The sequence below is a fragment of the Ochotona curzoniae genome, unplaced genomic scaffold (assembly GCF_017591425.1).
Source record: "Ochotona curzoniae isolate NIBS_2020 unplaced genomic scaffold, NIBS_Ocur_1.0 scaffold_1037, whole genome shotgun sequence".
Classification (NCBI taxonomy): domain Eukaryota; kingdom Metazoa; phylum Chordata; class Mammalia; order Lagomorpha; family Ochotonidae; genus Ochotona; species Ochotona curzoniae.
The window spans coordinates 26,341,225-26,359,325 of NW_024467083.1; the positions used below are offsets into that span (position 1 = coordinate 26,341,225).

The window sequence follows — 18,101 nt, forward strand, 5'->3', positions numbered from 1 at the left end:
GGATGTCAAAACTAAAATAAGTAAATGGGACTACATCAAACTAAGAAACTTCTGTACAGCCAAGGAGATGATCAACAAAGTGAAGAAGCAACCAGCGGAATAGGATAAAATACTTGCACACTACACAACAGACAGGGGACTAACATACAGGATTTACAAAGAGCTTCAGAAAATCAACAACAGTAAAACAAACAGCCCTGTGAAATGGGCAAAGGGAATGGCAGACATTTTTCAAAAGAACAAATTCAAATGGCTAATAAACCTAAGAAAAAATGCCCAGGCTCCCTAATTGTCAGGGAAATAAACAAAAAACACACTGTAGTCCCACTTAACCCCACGGAGACTGGCCTACATTGAGAACTCTAACACCACTTGCTAGTGCTGACGTGGAGAGAAAGGTGCCCAACGTCAGTGTTAGTGGGAGTGTAGGCTAGTACAACCACTTCGGAAGTGTGAAGAGTGCTCAAAGAACTGAAAGCTGATGACTCAGCTTTCCCTCTCCTGGGAATGTATCCAAAGGAAATGAAATTTTCATATGAAAAAGTGACCAGTAGTCCTATATTTGGAGCAGCACAATCCACAATAGTGAAGAAATGGAAACAACCCAAATGTTCACTGAAAGAGAAGTGGGTACAGAAGCTGTGGTACATCTACTCTATAGAATATAGTCAAGCCAATAAAAAGAATGGAATTCTACCATTTGTAACAAAGTGTTCCCAACTAGAGAGTTTTGTCCCAAAAGAACAAATATATTTTCTTCTGATAGAGGGCAATCTTCATGCAAAATACAAAAGAAATAGGTATATAGGTAAACATGTATGTACATATAGTCTCGTAGATGAATTGTATAATGGAGACTAGCATACGGGAAGTGAAGATATGCTACAGTATGCATCTCCACTCCTGAACAGAAGGAGGACTCCCAATGAAACTGTTACATGTACCTTGACAATACGACAGATTTTCTACCCCTGCCTGTACCTATAATACCATCGTAATTATACTATTGTAGTAATATGGGGGAAATCATTGGGAGATGGAAAATGAGGGGGGAGGAAAGGCAGGTGGAAGGGGGAATCCCTACACCTACAACTAATGGAAAATAATACTAAAAATGATTAATTTTTTAAAAACAGATGCTATTTTAACCATTAGGAGGTAGCATGGCAGTGGTTGGGAGACAGATTAGAAGGAGAAGAAATTCATGATCCTCCGCCCCCCCCCACTTTAACAGAAAATAAACAAAAACACTTTTCCTTCTATTTATTAATTAGATCACTGGCATTTACCTTCCACTGGTGTAAATGCTGTAACCGAGGCAATCTGACCATGCAGGTAAGGATCCAACTTAACTGTGTGTGTTCAGGTACCTAAAGAAATAAAACACAGCGTTAACAGAAGTGACCAATAGTTTTACACACGTGAGAAAAACTACTAAAGACAATGGATATATTCTTCAATGGCTGAAAACAGCTTAATATATCAACAGATAACAAGTGAAAGGAGATTTTCTCCAAATTCTTGATTTTGTAGATTAAGAAGAAATCATAAAAGCCTGCTGACAGAATAACAAATTTAGTGTTGAAAATCTCCTCGGCACCTTTTGCAATAGGGTGGTCAGACTCCATTTTAGCATCTTCAGTGAGAGAGTTCCACTGTGTTCCAACTGCGATGTTAAAAAGCCAGTTACTGAGAAAACACACACACCCCGCGCCTCCCATCTAGCTCCCTGCTAATGATCTGGGAAAAGCAGCAGAAGATGACCCGAAGTGTGGATTCCTGCCACGTTTATTGGAGACCCATGCGAAGCTACTGGCTCGTGGCTTTGGTCTAACTCAGCTCTGTCCATTGTGGAAATCTGGGGAGTGAACCAGCACCTGGAAGATCTCTCTCTCTCTCTTTCTTTCCTTCATCTCTGTTCTTCCCTTTCTTTCTTTAACTCTTTCAAACAAATACAGTTCTTTTTCTAAAACAACTAAATATTTAAATCTTCAGCTCTGGAGTGATTTGAAATTTAGGAAGCACATTTTCATGCCATCAAATACGCATTCAAAAAGGTTCTTTTTTTTTTTTTTTTTTATTATTGTTGCTTACATTGTATTATGTAGTACAGCTCCATAGGCGCTGGGGATTCCCCCCACCCCTCCCACACCCCTCCCCCCATGGTGGATTCCTCCACCTTGTTGCATAACCATAGTTCAAGTTCAGTTGAGATTCATTGCTTGCAAACACATGCCTAGCATAAAGTTCCGTGTCCTATTGTCCAGATAAGTTCAGTGGCCTCTTGGGGAGACCTTCTATGGTCTGAAGATAGGTCTAACAGAGTAAAGATCCGGTCAGTTAAAAGCCCCAACAAGGCCTCAGTATCATTATACAACATTATGGAATTAATTGACATAGTATTGGGTAAACAATATGTTAAAAATAATGCAAGTTCCATTCTTCGAAACATCTGGGTTGAGACAGTATCAATGACAGGTTCAAAAAATAACAAACAACCAAACAAAAATTACACGTTAAATCAAGGCAAACATGTGGTATCTAATCTTTTGGGATTCACTCATTTCCCTTAGCATTATAGTTTCCAGTTGTGCCCATTTAGCCACAAAGAACTGCATTTTGTTTTTTTTAATAGCTGAGTAGTATTCCATGGAGTAGATGAACCAAAGCTTTCTTATCCAATCTTCTGCTGATGGGCATTTTGGTTGCTTCCATGTTTTTGCAATTACTGATTGTGCTGCAATGAACATAGGGATGCATGTTGGTTTGTCGTAAAACAGGTGTTTTGGATATATTCCTAGGAGTGCTATTGCTGGGTCATATGGTATGCAGATTTTGAGTTGTTTGAGTGTTCTCCAGACTGATTTCCATAGAGGCTGTACCAATTTGCAGCTCCACCAGCAGTGGAGTAGGGTTCCCTTTTCCCCACATCCTCGCCAGCAGGCGTCGTTGGTGTTCTTGTTTATGTGGGCCAATCTTGCTGGTGTTAGGTGGTACCTCATCGATGTTTTAATTTGGATTTCCCTTATTGCTAGGGAGCTGGAACATTTTTTCATATGTTTGTTTGCCATTTGGATTTGTTCCTTTGTGAAATGTTTGCCCATTTCCCGTGCCCATTTCTTGAGTGGCTTGTTCGTTTTGGTTTTTTGGTTGTTTTGAAGTTCTTTGTATATCCTGGAAATTAGCCCCCTATCGCCTATATCGTGTGCAAAGATCTTCTCCCACTCTGTGGGTTGCTTTTTTACTTTGTTGATTGTTTCCCTTGCTGTACAGAAGCTTCTTAGTTTGATGAGGTCCCATTTGTTTATTCTGTTCTCAACTGCTATTGCTTTTGGTGTCCTTCTTAGAAAGTTGGGACCTACTCCTAGGTCTTGCAGGGTATTTCCTACATTTTCTTGCAAGAGTTTGAAGGTTTCTGGATGTAGGTTTAGGTCTTTTATCCATGTAGATTGGATCTTGGTGTATGGTGATAGATGTGGGTCTATCTTTTTGTTTCTACAGGCTATCAGCCAGTTGTCCCAACAACATTTACTAAAGAGGCCTTCCCACTTGCTTGAGTTGTCATTGGTCTTTTTGTCAAAGATTAATTGGTTGTATTTGTGTGGGTTCCCTTTTGGAGCTTCTATTCTATTCCATTGATCTTCCTTTCTGTCTTTGTGCCAGTACCAGGCTGTTTTGATAACCACTGCTCTATAGTATGTCCAGAGGTCCGGGATTGTGATTCCCCCTGCTAACTTCTTATTTTTCAGGATGGTTCTAGCTATTCGTGGTTTTTTGTGTTTCCAGATGAACTTTTGAATCATTGTATCCAGTTCCGTGAAGAATGTTTTGGGCAATTTGATTGGAATTGCATTGAAAATGTATATTGCTTGTGGCAGTATAGACATTTTAATGATATTGATTTTGCCTATCCAGGAGCACGGGATGTTGTTCCATCTTTTGAGGTTTTGTTCAATTTCCTTTTTAAATAGTTTGTAGTTTTCTTCGAATAGGTCTCCTACGTTTTTGGTTAGATTTATTCCCAAATACTTCATACTTCTCTCAGCTATTTTGAATGGTATCCTGTTGGTTAGATCTTCTTCCATCTTGGTGTTATTTGCGTACACTATGGCTGTTGATTTTCATTCGTTAATTTTGTACCCCGCCACTCTGCCAAACTCTCGTATAAGTTCTAGCAGTTTCTGTATTGAGTCTCCTGGTTTTTCTATGTACAGGATTATGTCATCTGCATATAGTGAAAGCTTGACTTCTTCGTTTCCTATACGTATGCCTTTGATTTCTTTTTCTTGTCTTATGGCCTCTGCAAGTACCTCTAGGACTATGTTGAATAGCAGTGGTGATAGCGGGCACCCTTGTCTTGTTCCAGATCGCAGTGGGAAGGGTTCTAGCTTTTCTCCATTCAGTATGATACTGGCGTTGGGTTTTTCATAAATTGCTTTGATTATGTTGTGGATTTTCCCGTCTATGCCTACTTTGGCTAGAGTTTTTAGCATGAAGAGGTGTTGGATTTTGTCGAAGGCTTTTTCTGCATCTATTGAAACTATTATGTGGTTCTTGTTTTGCAGTTTTTGGATATGGTTTATAACATTTATGGATTTCCGAATGTTGAACCATCCCTGCATTCCAGGGATGAATCCTACTTGATCCGGATGAATGATCTGTCTGATGATTTTTTGAATTCTATTGGCTAGGATTTTGTTGAGAATTTTAGCATCAATGTTCATCAGAGAAATAGGTCTGTAGTTTTCCTTCTCTGATGGTTCTCTGTCCGGTTTTGGGATTAAGGTGATGTTGGCTTCATAGAATGAGTTTGGGAGGGTTGCTTCCTCCTCTATTGTTTTGAAGAGCTTGTAGAGGATTGGGGTTAGTTCTGTTCGGAATGTTTTGTAGAATTCTGTAGTGAAGCCGTCTGGGCCTGGGCTTTTTTTCGTTGGGAGATCCTTGATGACTGTTTCAATCTCTACCTCGGTTATGGGTTTATTTAATTCTGCAGATGCCTCCGGACTGAGTTTTGGTAGGTGGTGGGAGTCCAAGAACTTTTCTATTTCTTGGTGGTCCTCAAATTTGTGGGAGTACAGTTCTTTGTAGTAATTTCTAATTATTTTCTTAATGATTGCAGTGTCTGTTGTTATGTTGCCTTTTTCATCTTTAATGCTATTGATTCTCACTTTCTCTTGTTTTTTTTTTTTGGTCAATCGGGCCAGTGGAGTGTCTATTTTGTTTATTTTCTCAAAAAACCAACTTTTTGATTTGTTGATTTTATGTATAGTTTTTTTGATTTCTATTTGGTTTATCTCCTCCCTTGTTTTGATGATTTCTTGTTTCCTATTGTGCGTGGGACTCTTCTGCTGCTGTTTTTCCAGATCCTGGAGGTGTGAGGTTAGTTCCTGTATTTGGCGTCTTTCTTGGGCCTTGACATGCGCTCCGATTGCGATGAATCTACCTCGTAGCACTGCTTTGGCAGTGTCCCACAAGTTTTGGAATGTTGTATCAGAGTTTTCATTGGTTTCCATAAATTTTTTGATCTCATCTTTAATTTCTTCTCTGACCCATTGTTCGTTTAATAGCATATTGTTCAATTTCCAAGAGTGCCTATACTTCCTGGGGAGTTTTGAGTTGTTGATTTCCAGTTTCATCCCATGGTGGTCTGAGAGGGTACATGGTATGATACTAATGTTTTGGAAGTTGTTTAGATTCGCTTTATGTCCTATCATGTGGTCGATTCTGGAGAAGGTGCCATGCACCGCTGAGAAGAAGGTATAGTCTGTGGCCTTAGGATAAAAAGTTCTATATATGTCTACTAAGTCCAGTTGTTCTATTGTTTGTGTGAGCTCTGTTGTTTCTTTGTTGAGTTTTTGTTTCGTAGACCGGTCCATTGTTGTTAGAGGTGTGTTGAGATCACCTACAAGAATTGTGCGGGTGTCTATGTCTTCCCTTAAGTCTGTAAGTAATTGCTTTACGTAAGTAGGTGCATTAAGATTCGGTGCATAAACATTAATGATGGTGATTGCTTCTTGATGGATCTTTCCTTTCACCAGTATAAAGTGGCCTTCCCTGTCTCTTTTGATGTTAGTTAGAATGAAATCTATCTCGTCTGAAATTAGGATAGCTACCTCAGCTTTTTTTTCTCGTCTATTGGCGTGAAATATCTTTTTCCATCCCTTCACTTTCAGTTTCTTTGCATCCTTTCTGGTTAGATGCGTTTCTTGTAGGCAACAGATGGTTGGGTCTTGTTTGATGATCCATTCTATTAATCTCTGTCTTTTGATTGGTGAATTTAGACCATTTGTGTTGAGAGTTAAAATTGAGAGGTTGCAATTTTGCCCTGCCATGTGATTGTGTTGTGTGTGTGTTGTTGCCTATGTAATTGTCTTGTTCGTGTGGCCTTTAGTTTGGAGACCTTCTTATTTGCCAACTTTGTTTGTGATTTGCCTCCTTTTTGTCCGGGACTAGCGCATTTCTAAGGAGACTTTGCACAGCTGGTTTTGTGTAGACATATTCTTCTAGTTTTTCTTTGCTATTGAAGTATCTGATTTCGTTCTCATATACAAATGAGATCTTTGCTGGGTAGATTATTTTTGGTTGACAGTTGTTTTGTTTCAGGACTTGGAAGATCTTTGTCCATTCTCTCCTTGCTTGTAGGGTCTCTTCGGAGAAGTCAGCAGTGATTCTGATGGGTTTTCCCCTGTATGTGATCTTTTCTCTACTTCGTACTTGTCTCAGGATTCCTTCTTTGTCTTCATTGGAGTAGAACTTGAGCACCGTGTGTCTGGGTGAAGATCTCTTTGGATCATATCTGTTGGGAGTTCTCTGTCCATCCTGTATGCGGGGTGGATTCGTGTTCCAAGTGTTTTGGAAGTTTTCCTGTATAATTTCATCAAGCACTGCTTGCATCCCAGATTCTCTTTCTACTCCCTCGGGGAGGCCGATGATCCGAATATTCAATTTTCTAAGGTAATCCTTCATCTCTTGCATCATTTTATTAGTTTTGCTGAGGTTTGTCTCCAGCTGTTTAATTCGCTGGGCACCTTCATTTTGTGTGTCTTCTGTGTCAGAGATCCTTTCCTCTGCCGCATTTATTCTGTTGATGAGGCTTTCAATTTTATTATCTTGGGCATCCAGTTTGGTTTTGATTTGTTGTATTTCGGTGATTATGCGGTTCTGGAAGTCTTCCAGCTTTGTGTCCACGTCTCTGAGAAATTTTAGCATTATTTTCATCAATTCCTTTGCTGGTAACACTTCCATGTCTTCATCTCGTATCGTCGATATTGATAATGGCTTTTGGCCCTTGTTTGGTGGGGTGCTGGCTCTTTCATCTGGAGCACAGCTCTTTCTGGTGGTTTTTCCCATTGCGTTGGTGTATTCTGGTGGGGCAAATGGACCTGTGTGTTGAGGGGCCGTCAGGTGCTTTCCTGTAGAGATTGGAGCCTGCAGGCGTGGTGTTGCCAGGCGTGGTAGTTTTCAAGGCACCGTTGGTGCGTTCTCAGGGCCCGGGGCTGTAGAGCACCACCTTGGGGGCCCAGTGGATTCCAGGCACACTCTGGGCACCTCTTCTACAGGTGTGACACCCCAGGGCGTGGAGGGATGGAGGCGCTCTCTGGGTGTGCCCCCTGCACGGGAATCCACAGGGCTTAGAAGGTTTTATGTGCTTTCTCCCTGCGTTCTCCGTGTCAGGGACTGCAGGGTCTTTCAGAGCCCACCTGGTGCGTCTCCCACACACGGGACTGTGGGTGAGGCACTTTCCAGGCGTGGCTCTTGTGCAGTGAATCCACCACTCGTGGTGTGTGGGTGTTCAGAGCCCCTGCTCCCGTGTGGCTCCCCCACACAGGCCCTTAGCGGAGGAGTGGCCCAGGCGCCCTGTTATAATGACTTCACGGCAGGTTCGCACCGTGTGAGTATGGTGCTGGAATTTTCAGAGCTCTCCTGGTGGGTCGCCCACACTCAGAACTGCGGGATGGTAGGCGAGGAGTGAGCAGTTCACTCTATGGGAGTGGTACCTGCGTGTCAGGGACACACAGCGCTACACTTCCCAAATCTCAGAGGTCTCCTGACACCTGACACCTGCGCTGCGGAGGCGGCTGCTGCAGGCGGGGCCGCCCAGTCCGCTCGGTGCAGCGTTCAGAGTCCTCCCGGTCCTCCACCAGGCAGGGTGTGGGGGACTCCAGACCCTCGCCAGCTGTCTCTGCGCACCGAGCCGCACTGGCCCCCTCAGCGCAAGAACAACCGAGGCGCCTTCCCAGGGCCCCTTCAGCCACCAACACCACTGAGCGTAGTTCCCAAGGCAAAGACCCGACAGTTTCAGGCTGCCTGCCCCGCGACCTCAGCAGGGGGCGAGGAATGCGAAGGCTGCCACGTCAACCCCCCTGCTCACCAAACGTCCGGCCGCTGCAGTCTGCCTCCGCCGCTGTTGAGGGCCTCCCGCCGGGGACGATCCCCCTGATCTCCCCGCCTCCGAGCTGGCCGCGTCTCCCGTCAAGCCGTTTTCAAAAGTGACTCAGCAGGTCTGGCGTGGGATGTCGGTTTCTCTGCCTTTGCCCTGCTCCGTTCTCGTTGTTCTTCCGAGTTGTGTGGATCTTTTTGGCTCCACACTGTCCCGGGGAGCTTCACGGACCTCTCCCTGCGGTTCCCTGCTGTTCCTCTTTGCTGCTTCTGTAGCGTTCTATCCCTCTCACTAGACGCTCCCTCACAGCCTTCCTCCTACGTCGGCCATCTTCCTCCGTCTCCCTCAAAAAGGTATTTTTAAAAATCTATGCCTGGGGCCCGGCGGTGTGGCTTAGCAGCAAAAGTCCTTGCCTTGAACACGCCGGGATCCCATATGGGCGCCGGTTCCAATTCCGGCAGTTCCACTTCCCATCCAGCTCCCTGCTTGTGGCCTGGGAAAGCAGTCGAGGATGGCCCAAAGCCTTGGGACCCTGCACCCATGTGGGAGACCCAGAAGAAGTTCCTGGATCCTGGCTCTGGATCGGCATAGCATCGGCCATTGCACTCATTTGGGGAGTGAATCATCGGACGGAATATGTTCCTCTCTGTCTCTCCTCCTCTCTGTATATCTGACTTTCCAATAAATGAATAAATCTTTAAAAAAAAATCTATGCCTGGCGTGGTGGCCTAGCGCCTAAAGTCCTCACCTTTCATGCACTGGGATCCTATATAAATGCTGGTTCTAATCTCAGCAGCCCTGCTTCCCATCCAGCTCCTGCTGTGGCCTGGAAAAGCAGTTGAGGACTTTACAAGCCTTGGGACCCTGCACCCATGTGGGAGACCTGAAAGAGCTCCTGGCTCCTGGCCTCAGATGGGCTCAGCCCTGGCCATTGTGGCCCCTTGAGGAGTGATTCACTGGACTGAAGATCTTCCTCTGTGTCTCCTCCTCTCTATTTTCATTCATTCATTCATGCATTTACTTACTAACTTGCTTACTTATCTAATGACTCTGGTTAATACTTTCAGAACTATATGGAACAGCAATGGTGACAGCAGGCCTCCTTGTCTGGTTCCAGATCCTTGTGGTAATGTTTCTAGCTTTCTCCCACTCAATATCATGAGGGCTGTGGTTTGTAAAGAGAAACTTAAGAATAAAACAAACAATTCAGTTAGGAAATGGCTAATGGTATGAGCCAGTATTTTACAAAGGATGAAATACCAATGGCTGTGCCTGGCACAGTTGCTTAGCAGCTAAAGTCCTTGCCTTGCATGCACCAGGATCCCATACAGGTGCAAGTTCTAATCCCGGCTGCTCCACTTCCCATACAGCTCCCTGCTTGTGGCCTGGGAAAGGAGTCAAGGATGGCCCAAAACCTTGGGACCCTGTACCTGCATGGGAGACGTGGAAGAAACCTTGGGTTCCTGGCTTCAGATCAGTGCAGCTCCAGCCGTTGCGGCTGCTTGGGTAGTGAATCAAAGAACAGAAGATCTTCCTCTCTATCTCTTCTCCTCTCTGTATATCTGATTTTCAAAAAACAAACAAACAAACCAAACAATGGCCAACAGACACAGGAAAAGATGCTCTGTATCACAGCCACTGGGAAAATGCAAATCAAACCACAATGAAGTTTCATTTCACTGCAGTTAGAATGGTCATCATCTCTGCTTAGGAAAAAAACACTATAGTAAATAATGAGAAATATATGAAATTGCTCAAGCGCTGGAACAACTAATTTGGTATTACCTGTAAGTGAAAACTCAAAAACAAAACCAAACAAATGTGGCAAGTATGTTGGAGAAAAGGTACCCTGCAACACTGCTGAGGGAGGGTAAGTTAGTACAATCAATACGGAAGACAGTATGCAGACTTCTCAGAGCTCTTCTGTGTGACCCAGCCATCCTTCCCAGCAACTTACCCGAAGTAAACGAATCAGCATAGGAAATAATGATTTGTACCCCCGTGTAACCAGCTCAATTCACAACAGCTAAGATAAGGAATCAGTTCAGACATTCATCAACTGATGGCTGAATAAGCAAATTGTGGTATCCAAACACAACAGGATACTACTCATCAATAAACATGAAATCCTTTCAGTAAAATAGATGCAACTGAAGATTATACTTCATGAAATACGCAATTCCCCAGAAGACAAATGTCACAAATCTGATTTGTGATAGCTAATATACAGAGTAAAACATGCACATAACATAAATGAGCAGAACTAATATTTTAAGATTTATTTTTTATAGTCTTTCTAAAGAAGTGGTTTTTCTATTTACTTCTTGCTAAATTGTTTATTTTGTGGAGGATTAAGCTTGTGATTACAAAGTAAATCGAAAAGTACATTATTATAAAAATTAAAAGAAAAATAAGAAGGAAGGAGGAGGGCGAGAGGGAGCAAGGTAGTGCAGGATGGGAAGTGCCTTTATGTTCTTAAACTGCATATATGAAATAAATAAAATTTGTTCCCTTTATATAAATAAGATAACTAAAACAAATAAAAAGAAATGCTATAGGGTCTTGACAGCCCTTGTTTAAAAAGTTTATTTAAAATATGTTCTTGTCATCTTCTTTAGATTTTCACCAGATCTATTCACTTATTTTTATGATGATTATTTATTTTATGCCTCCGCATGAGAATGTAAATACTATAGTGGCAAGGATTTGCATCTGATTCATTCATCAACTTAACGAATCCTTAGCACAGCACCTGGGCTATAGGGACTACTCAATGAATAGCTGTGAAGTGAAATAAAAGCACAAATACAATAGAAGAGTCTTTAACTGATAAATATCTAAATATTCATATAATGACATACTGCAGAAGAAATAAAAGAAATGAACTAGCTTTGTATGTACAATTTCAGGTAGGTTCCAAAAACTTACCCTTGAGAAAAAAGCTACATCAAGCTAATACAATACTACACCATTCATATATATATTTTTTAAACCGCACAAATATAGTCTATCATAACATGGAACTGAACATGAAAATAATCTTGAAATGAGCTGCCTAGATACACAATAATTCAAGACACTGCATGCGTGGGATAAAGGAAAGCAGAAAAAAGGAAAAGCGCCTTCAATTTCATTCATTCTTTTTTTTAAGATTTTTTTTTAAGATTTATTTTTATTATGTTTTTATTGGAAAGGCGGATATACAGAGAGGAGAGACAGGGAGGAAGATCCTCCGTCCGATGATTCACTCCCCAAGTGAGCGCAACGGCCGATACTATGCCGATCCGAAGCCAGGAGCCTCTTCCAGGTCTCCCACGCGGGTGCAGGGTCCCAAAGCTTTGGGCCGTCCTCGACTGCTTTCCCGGGCCACAGGCAGGGAGCTGGAAGGGAAGCGAGGCTGCCGTGATTAGGACCAGCGCCCATATGGGATCCCGGGCGTGCAAAGCGAGGACCTTAACCACTTGCGCCACCGTGCCGGGCCCAAGATTTATTTATTTTTATTACAAGGTCAGATATACAGAGAGGAAGAGAGATAGAGAGGAACATATTCCGTCCGATGATTCATTCCCCAAGTGAGCGCAATAGCCAGTGCTGTGCCAATCCGGAGCCAGGATCCAGGAACTTCCTCTGGGTCTCCCACATGGGTGCAGGGTCCCAAAGCATTGGGCAGTCCTTGGCTGCTTTCCCAGGCCACCGGCAGGAAGCTGGATGGGAAGTGGAGCAGCTGGGATTAGAACCGGCGCTCATATGGGATTCCAGTGCGTTCAAGGCAAGGACTTTTGCTGCTAGGCCATGCTGCTGCGCTGCAATTTCATTCATTCTTTAAAAACATTTTTTTTAACATAAGGAAGGCATAGCAAACATGGAAAAATATAACAATATTCATTCTAATGTCAAGTACATGAATGTTATATCACTTTCCACATTTTCTGTATTTTTTAAAAAAATTCTAAAGTGTTTAATTCATAATAAAAGTTTCAGACTGCACAATTTCAAAAGATACAGTTGTTTTGTGTCAAACTCATTCAAGTATTATCTGGCTCAGAAAACCCTGGATCAATTCCGCAGATATTCTTAGTCTCCTAAAAGACTTTACTATTTCATGTATAAATGTAATCTTCCCAGGAATCAGATTCTCTAAGTTTTACTCAGGACACTTGAAGACTTTTGAAACTCACAAATTATCATTTATTGCTTCCTCTCAGAAACTAGCAATTTCATGCTGTTATTTTTACTAGACTCTTATCATTCCCGTGACAAATCTCCTTAACAGGAACCTTGTTTGGGGGTCTGATTCTAATTAAAGAGCTCCATATTAGTGATCAGCCTTCACTGTCTTCAGTTGGCCACCTTCTGTCAGTACCTGTGTGTGCCAATGCATATGTCTGTATACATTTGAAGTTTCCTATACTGTTTGTTTCTTGACACTCTCATAGGAAATTCTGATGGAGTTCTGGAACCCGTGCTTTGGCCTGGCCTAGCCCTAGCCCCTGTACACATTTGGGGAATAATAACCAAATGGAAAACCTCCTCTTTTCTCTTCCATTAAGTACATAATAATAGGGGTTGGCATGGTGGTATAGTTCATTAATCTTCAACATGCAGTTCTGGCATTTCATGTGGGTGCCAGTTTGTGTCCTGGCTGCCCCGCTTGCCATCCAGATCCCTGCTGATGTACCTGAGAAAGCAGTGAAGGATGCCAAGTCTTAGGCTTACGCACCCACGTGGGAGACCTGGAAGAAGTTCCTGGCTCCTGGCTTCAGCTTAGCTCAGCTCTGGCCATTAAAAGGATGTGAGGAGTGAACCAGTGGATGGAAGATCTCTCGCTCTACCTCTCTTTCTCACTGTGTAAAATCTGATTTTCAAATAGAAATAAGTAACTCTTTAATATATGAAAATAAGTAAAACAGTAAAGGTATACAATAATTGAAAGCACAGGTATCATATTCTTACTAAAATGTGATGGAATCACAAATCAAGTATCAAAAGACTATTTTTTAAGAAGCTATGCATTGGAAACTGAAACACTTCTAAATAAATTATAGCTCAAGGAAAATAAGAAGTTGTAGTGGAAATTAGAAATGAATTATAATGAGTTATAATGGAAATACTACATATTACAACTCTGAGGAGGCCAATAAAGCAGAGCATAGGAGGAAACTTGTGATCTTCAATCTTTAATCAGAAGAGTTATAGCTGAAAATTAGTAAAAAAAAAAAATCAGTGAGGTCCACTCAAGATGTTAAGAAAAGCACAAAGAAGTAATTTACAAGAAAATAGGAGGAGGAGGAAATGAAATGAATGAAACAGAAAACAAAGCTTTAAGAGTTAGCTAGCCTCATGAATGCAAAAGTTTGTTCTTGGGGCCAGCGCTGTGGCATGCAAGGTAAAACTGCTGTCTGCAAAGCCGGCACCCCCTGGGTGCAGGTTCAAGACCTGGCTGCTCTAATTCTGATCCTGCTTCCTGCTAATGTGGCGAGTGGAAATTCAGAAGAAGCTCCTGACTCCTGGCTTCAGCCTGACCCAGCCCCTGGCCACTGCAGTTATTTGGGGCAGTGAACTGGCAAATGAAAGATCTCTGTCTCTGTCTCTCTCTAATCTCTGTATAACTCTGACTTTGAAATCAATAAATCTAACAAAAAAGTTTGTTCCCTAAAAATTTGACAAAGTAGACGTATCCAGGAAAATGAATCAAGGGGAAACAATGAAGCAAGGACATTTCAAGAAAAATAATTCAAATAAATGGAAGTTTAGATAACATACGTAAATGCATAACATAAATTTGAGAAAACAAATGTATATACATATATTCATGTGTATGTGCATATAGTATACATGTGTTGATTATGTAAATGCCTTCTTAAATTATAATTATGTATATATATGTGTGTCTGTGTGTATATATATATGTGTGTGTGTATGTATATATCACTACATGTCAGATAGATCCCAAATATTTAAGGACTTTACTGATGAGAGCTATGTTGATATCAACAAACAAATGCAGCTTTGAATAGTACAAAGGCTTTCAGAAAAATTCATTGAAATGCATAGTATGAAAAAAATGCACAAATTTCAATGTTTTTTCCATCATTACAAACATTTTTTTTCCCTTAAAGATTTATTTATTTTCATTGGAAAGAGAGATGGGATTTACAGAGATGAGAGAAAGATCTTCCACCTGCTGGTTCACTCTCCAGATGGCTGCAATGGCCAGAGCTGAGCTCATCTGAAATCAGGAGCTTATTCTGAGGCTCCCAAGCAGGTGTGTCAACCCAGGTCTTGTTCCATCCTCTGCTGCTTTCCCAGGTCATCACCAGGGAGCTAGATAGGAAGTAAAGCAGCCAGGATATGCACTGGGTCCCATGTGGGATGCCAGCATGGCAGGTGGAGGCTGAACTCACTAAGCCATGGCACTGCCCCCTTCCAGGAGTTTCTTATTAGCTGTACAAAATGCCAGCGTTTCACAATTCTCAACTTTTTGAAGCCGATTATTGTAAATAAACTTGTCACTTATAAGATCTATATGTGACTGGTAAAACTGAAGCCATTTGGAATATAAGCTTTACAACATAAGGCCACAAAAGAATTACTCAAAACACACTTCAGAAGCACACAACCACGAAGGAAAAGATTGAAGTGATTATATTAAGATAAAACCTTCTGTGCCACACAAAATAGCATTTAAAAACTTAAACACTAAAGACTGAAAAATGATCATGTACAACAGAATATTAGTATTCATAATATGTTAACATTTAAACAATTATTAAGGAATAATTCACAAAATGAAAGGTTAAGCATGAGGTATAAGGAGAGGTGCTTACCTTGATCAACATTCAGGAAAATGCAAATGATATTGACAATAGAATGGTACACTCCATCATTAAAATTTTAAAAAATCATTATGTTTAGAAAATAAATGTTAGCTAGCAGGTGCTGCTGCCCAGGACTTAGCCAAACAGGAGAATGTGTGGTGCTGGCACTGTAAAGTGGAGTACCAGCTTGGTACAGCAGACAGTACACGTGTGGTGCACACTCACAGCACACCCAGGATACATCACACAGATGCAGGTACTGACAAGAAGACGCAGAAAAGTAGACCTACTGGAGTATTGCTCACGGTAACAAAAAGTAGCTTTAGTCAGAAAGACGGATGAAAAGATCAGGACACAGACAATGGTCCATGGTACAGAAGCCAAATGCATAGATTACAACCTCATAATACTGAGCACGCACACACACCCACGCATAATGCTGAAAGAGAGGTAGAGCCACTTACGCAAAATTTTAAAACATGTAAAACAAACAAGATATATTTTTATGGTTTCATCACTATGCAATAAATATATATCTGTAAGAATGAGAATGGAGCAACATATTCCAGATTCTAAGAGCAAAAAACATGTCATCCCAGAATAATGTACCCAGCAAAGTTTTCTTTTGTCTTTGAAAATGAAATAAAATTTTTCCATAATAAAGCAAAGCTCAAGAAATACACCTCTTCCAGACTTGCCCCACAAATGATGTTTAAAGATGTTCTCTTGACAGAGGAAAGGAATAGCATCCACCAAAACCAAAGGCAAATGTGAAGAACATCCCAGTAAAATAACAGAAGATTAAATCAAAGAGTGAACAACTAATTGCTAAAAGGAGAGGACCAAATTATCACTCATTCGTATTAGCCCCAAATGTAAAGGGCTTAAACTCATCAAGCAAACATTACAGATTAGTAGACTGGATCAAAAACAAACTCCATGTATTTGTTGCCTACGGGAAACACATCTCACCAACAAATATCAGTGGAAACTATCTTTCATGGATTTTGATGTTTTGTTTTTATTTTCATTTTTTCAAAACTTTTTTTTTCTGATTAAATTCTTCAATAACTCATAGGTCACACAGCAGCATCACTTCAAGAAGGTTCTTGATTTTCTTTTCCATTTCTTCATCAAAACATTAGTCATTCACTAGAATGTTATTTAACTTAATGGTGTTGTAAATTTCTATTTTCTTCCTGTTGTTGATTTTATTTTGTGGCTTTTCATTTAAGGGGATGAATAGTAACTGTCTAATGGAGACTATCATATCCAGATGGGAAGATACAATGCAGTATGCATCTCTACTGCCAAATCAAAGATGGACTCCCAATGAAATTGTTAAATATATCTTGCCAATAAGGATGCTAGACTCTTTGGCATTGTCCATGCCCAAAATGATGGACTTACGACTGTTTATGAAAAACTATTCTATTTTAATAACATAGGGGAAATCATTGTGTGGAAGGAGGGGATTTGGAGGGGGAGATAAGGGAAATCCCAGAGCCTATGGAACTGTATCACAAAATAATAATGATGATGATAATAATAAAATGGCGAAATAGTAAAAAAAAATACCCTTTTGCATGGATTTCAATTTTTTTGTGCAAAAAATAAATATTTCTTTTAATTCTAAAAAATTAGGACTCCCCCCGTGAAACAGTTAAATATACCTTGTCAAGGTGATATTAAATTTTGTTTTTAATATGTATATTTTTATTGGAAATGCAGATTTACAGAGAGAAGGAAGATCTTCCATTGCTAGTTCACTCCCCAGTTGCTACAACTGTTGGACCTGAGCTGATCTGAAGCCAGGAGCCAGGAGTTTCTTACAGGTCTCCCATGCAGAAAGAGGGTCCTAAGGCTTTGGGCCATCCTTGACTGCTTTCCCAGGCCATAGCAGAGAGCTGGATGGGAAGTGGAGTAACCAGGACATGAACAAGGGCCCATATGGTATCCCGGTGCTTACACAGCAAGAATTTAGCCACTGAGCCATGGTACCAGGCCCAACTAAGCTTTCTATCTTTGTATATACCTGCAATGCTATAACGCAGAATATCAGTCTCATAATTGTTACTAAAAGACTATGCTACTGTAATAGTATTGGGGAAAACGGAGGAAGGGGATATGGGGAGGGAGAAAAAGGAGGGAAAAAGAGGAATTTCTATACCTACAAAAATGTGTCATGGAAAATAATAAAAACAATTTAAAAAGCAAAAATTTAAAGAAGACATTACTGGAAATATTTATTTATTCATACTAAATTGACTATTTTATCTTCATCTTTTATTTATTATTTATTCACTTAATTGAGAGGCAAAGGGAAGGTAAGAGAGAGAGAGAGAGAGAGAGAGAGAGAGAGAGAGAGAGAGAAATAAGATCTTTTACCCATTGCTTCACTCTCCAAATGTTCACAATAGGTAAGGCAGTAACTCCTTTCGCATCTCCCATACTGGGGGCAGGCATGGGCCCAATTACTTGTGCCTTGACTGCTGCATCATTGCATCTGTATTTGCAGTAAGCTGGACTCAGGAGCCAGAGGCCAGAATCAAACAGAAGCACATTAATGTGGACGGAGGTATATTAACCACTAGGTCAAACATCTGCCTCTCATTTCTCCCTTTATACAGATTCTTCATAACATCAAGGAGTCTGGGGTGGGGGTAGTATATGCATAGTGGGATGCAGTGACGAAAAGTTAACATTTGACAGGCATTATGCATCAGCTTACGTAAATCTCTATTGTAGATATTAATCTGGGAATTCAGAGAACCTGAGTAACTTGCCCCTTGCGTCACAACCAAGAACAGGTGATAGTCAAAGTCGAGCTAAGTATATCTAGCTCCAAAACTTGTAATTTTTGTACTATTGCTCTGCTAGTAAGAGCTCTTCTGGAAGGCATA

The 18,101-nt window shown here is 41.1% G+C and overlaps 1 protein-coding gene across 3 annotated transcripts in view; it reads right to left on the minus strand.

The window, feature by feature from the left end:
- The window catches only part of WARS2 (tryptophanyl tRNA synthetase 2, mitochondrial), an 85,067-nt gene that overhangs the window by 16,255 nt on the left and 50,711 nt on the right, over positions 1 to 18,101 (minus strand). For all 3 annotated transcript variants that reach the window (XM_040998522.1, XM_040998523.1, XM_040998521.1), the window contains exon 3: positions 1,290 to 1,370. In XM_040998522.1, the coding sequence (XP_040854456.1) occupies positions 1,290 to 1,370 (81 nt within the window). The remainder of the gene's footprint in view (positions 1 to 1,289; positions 1,371 to 18,101) is intronic.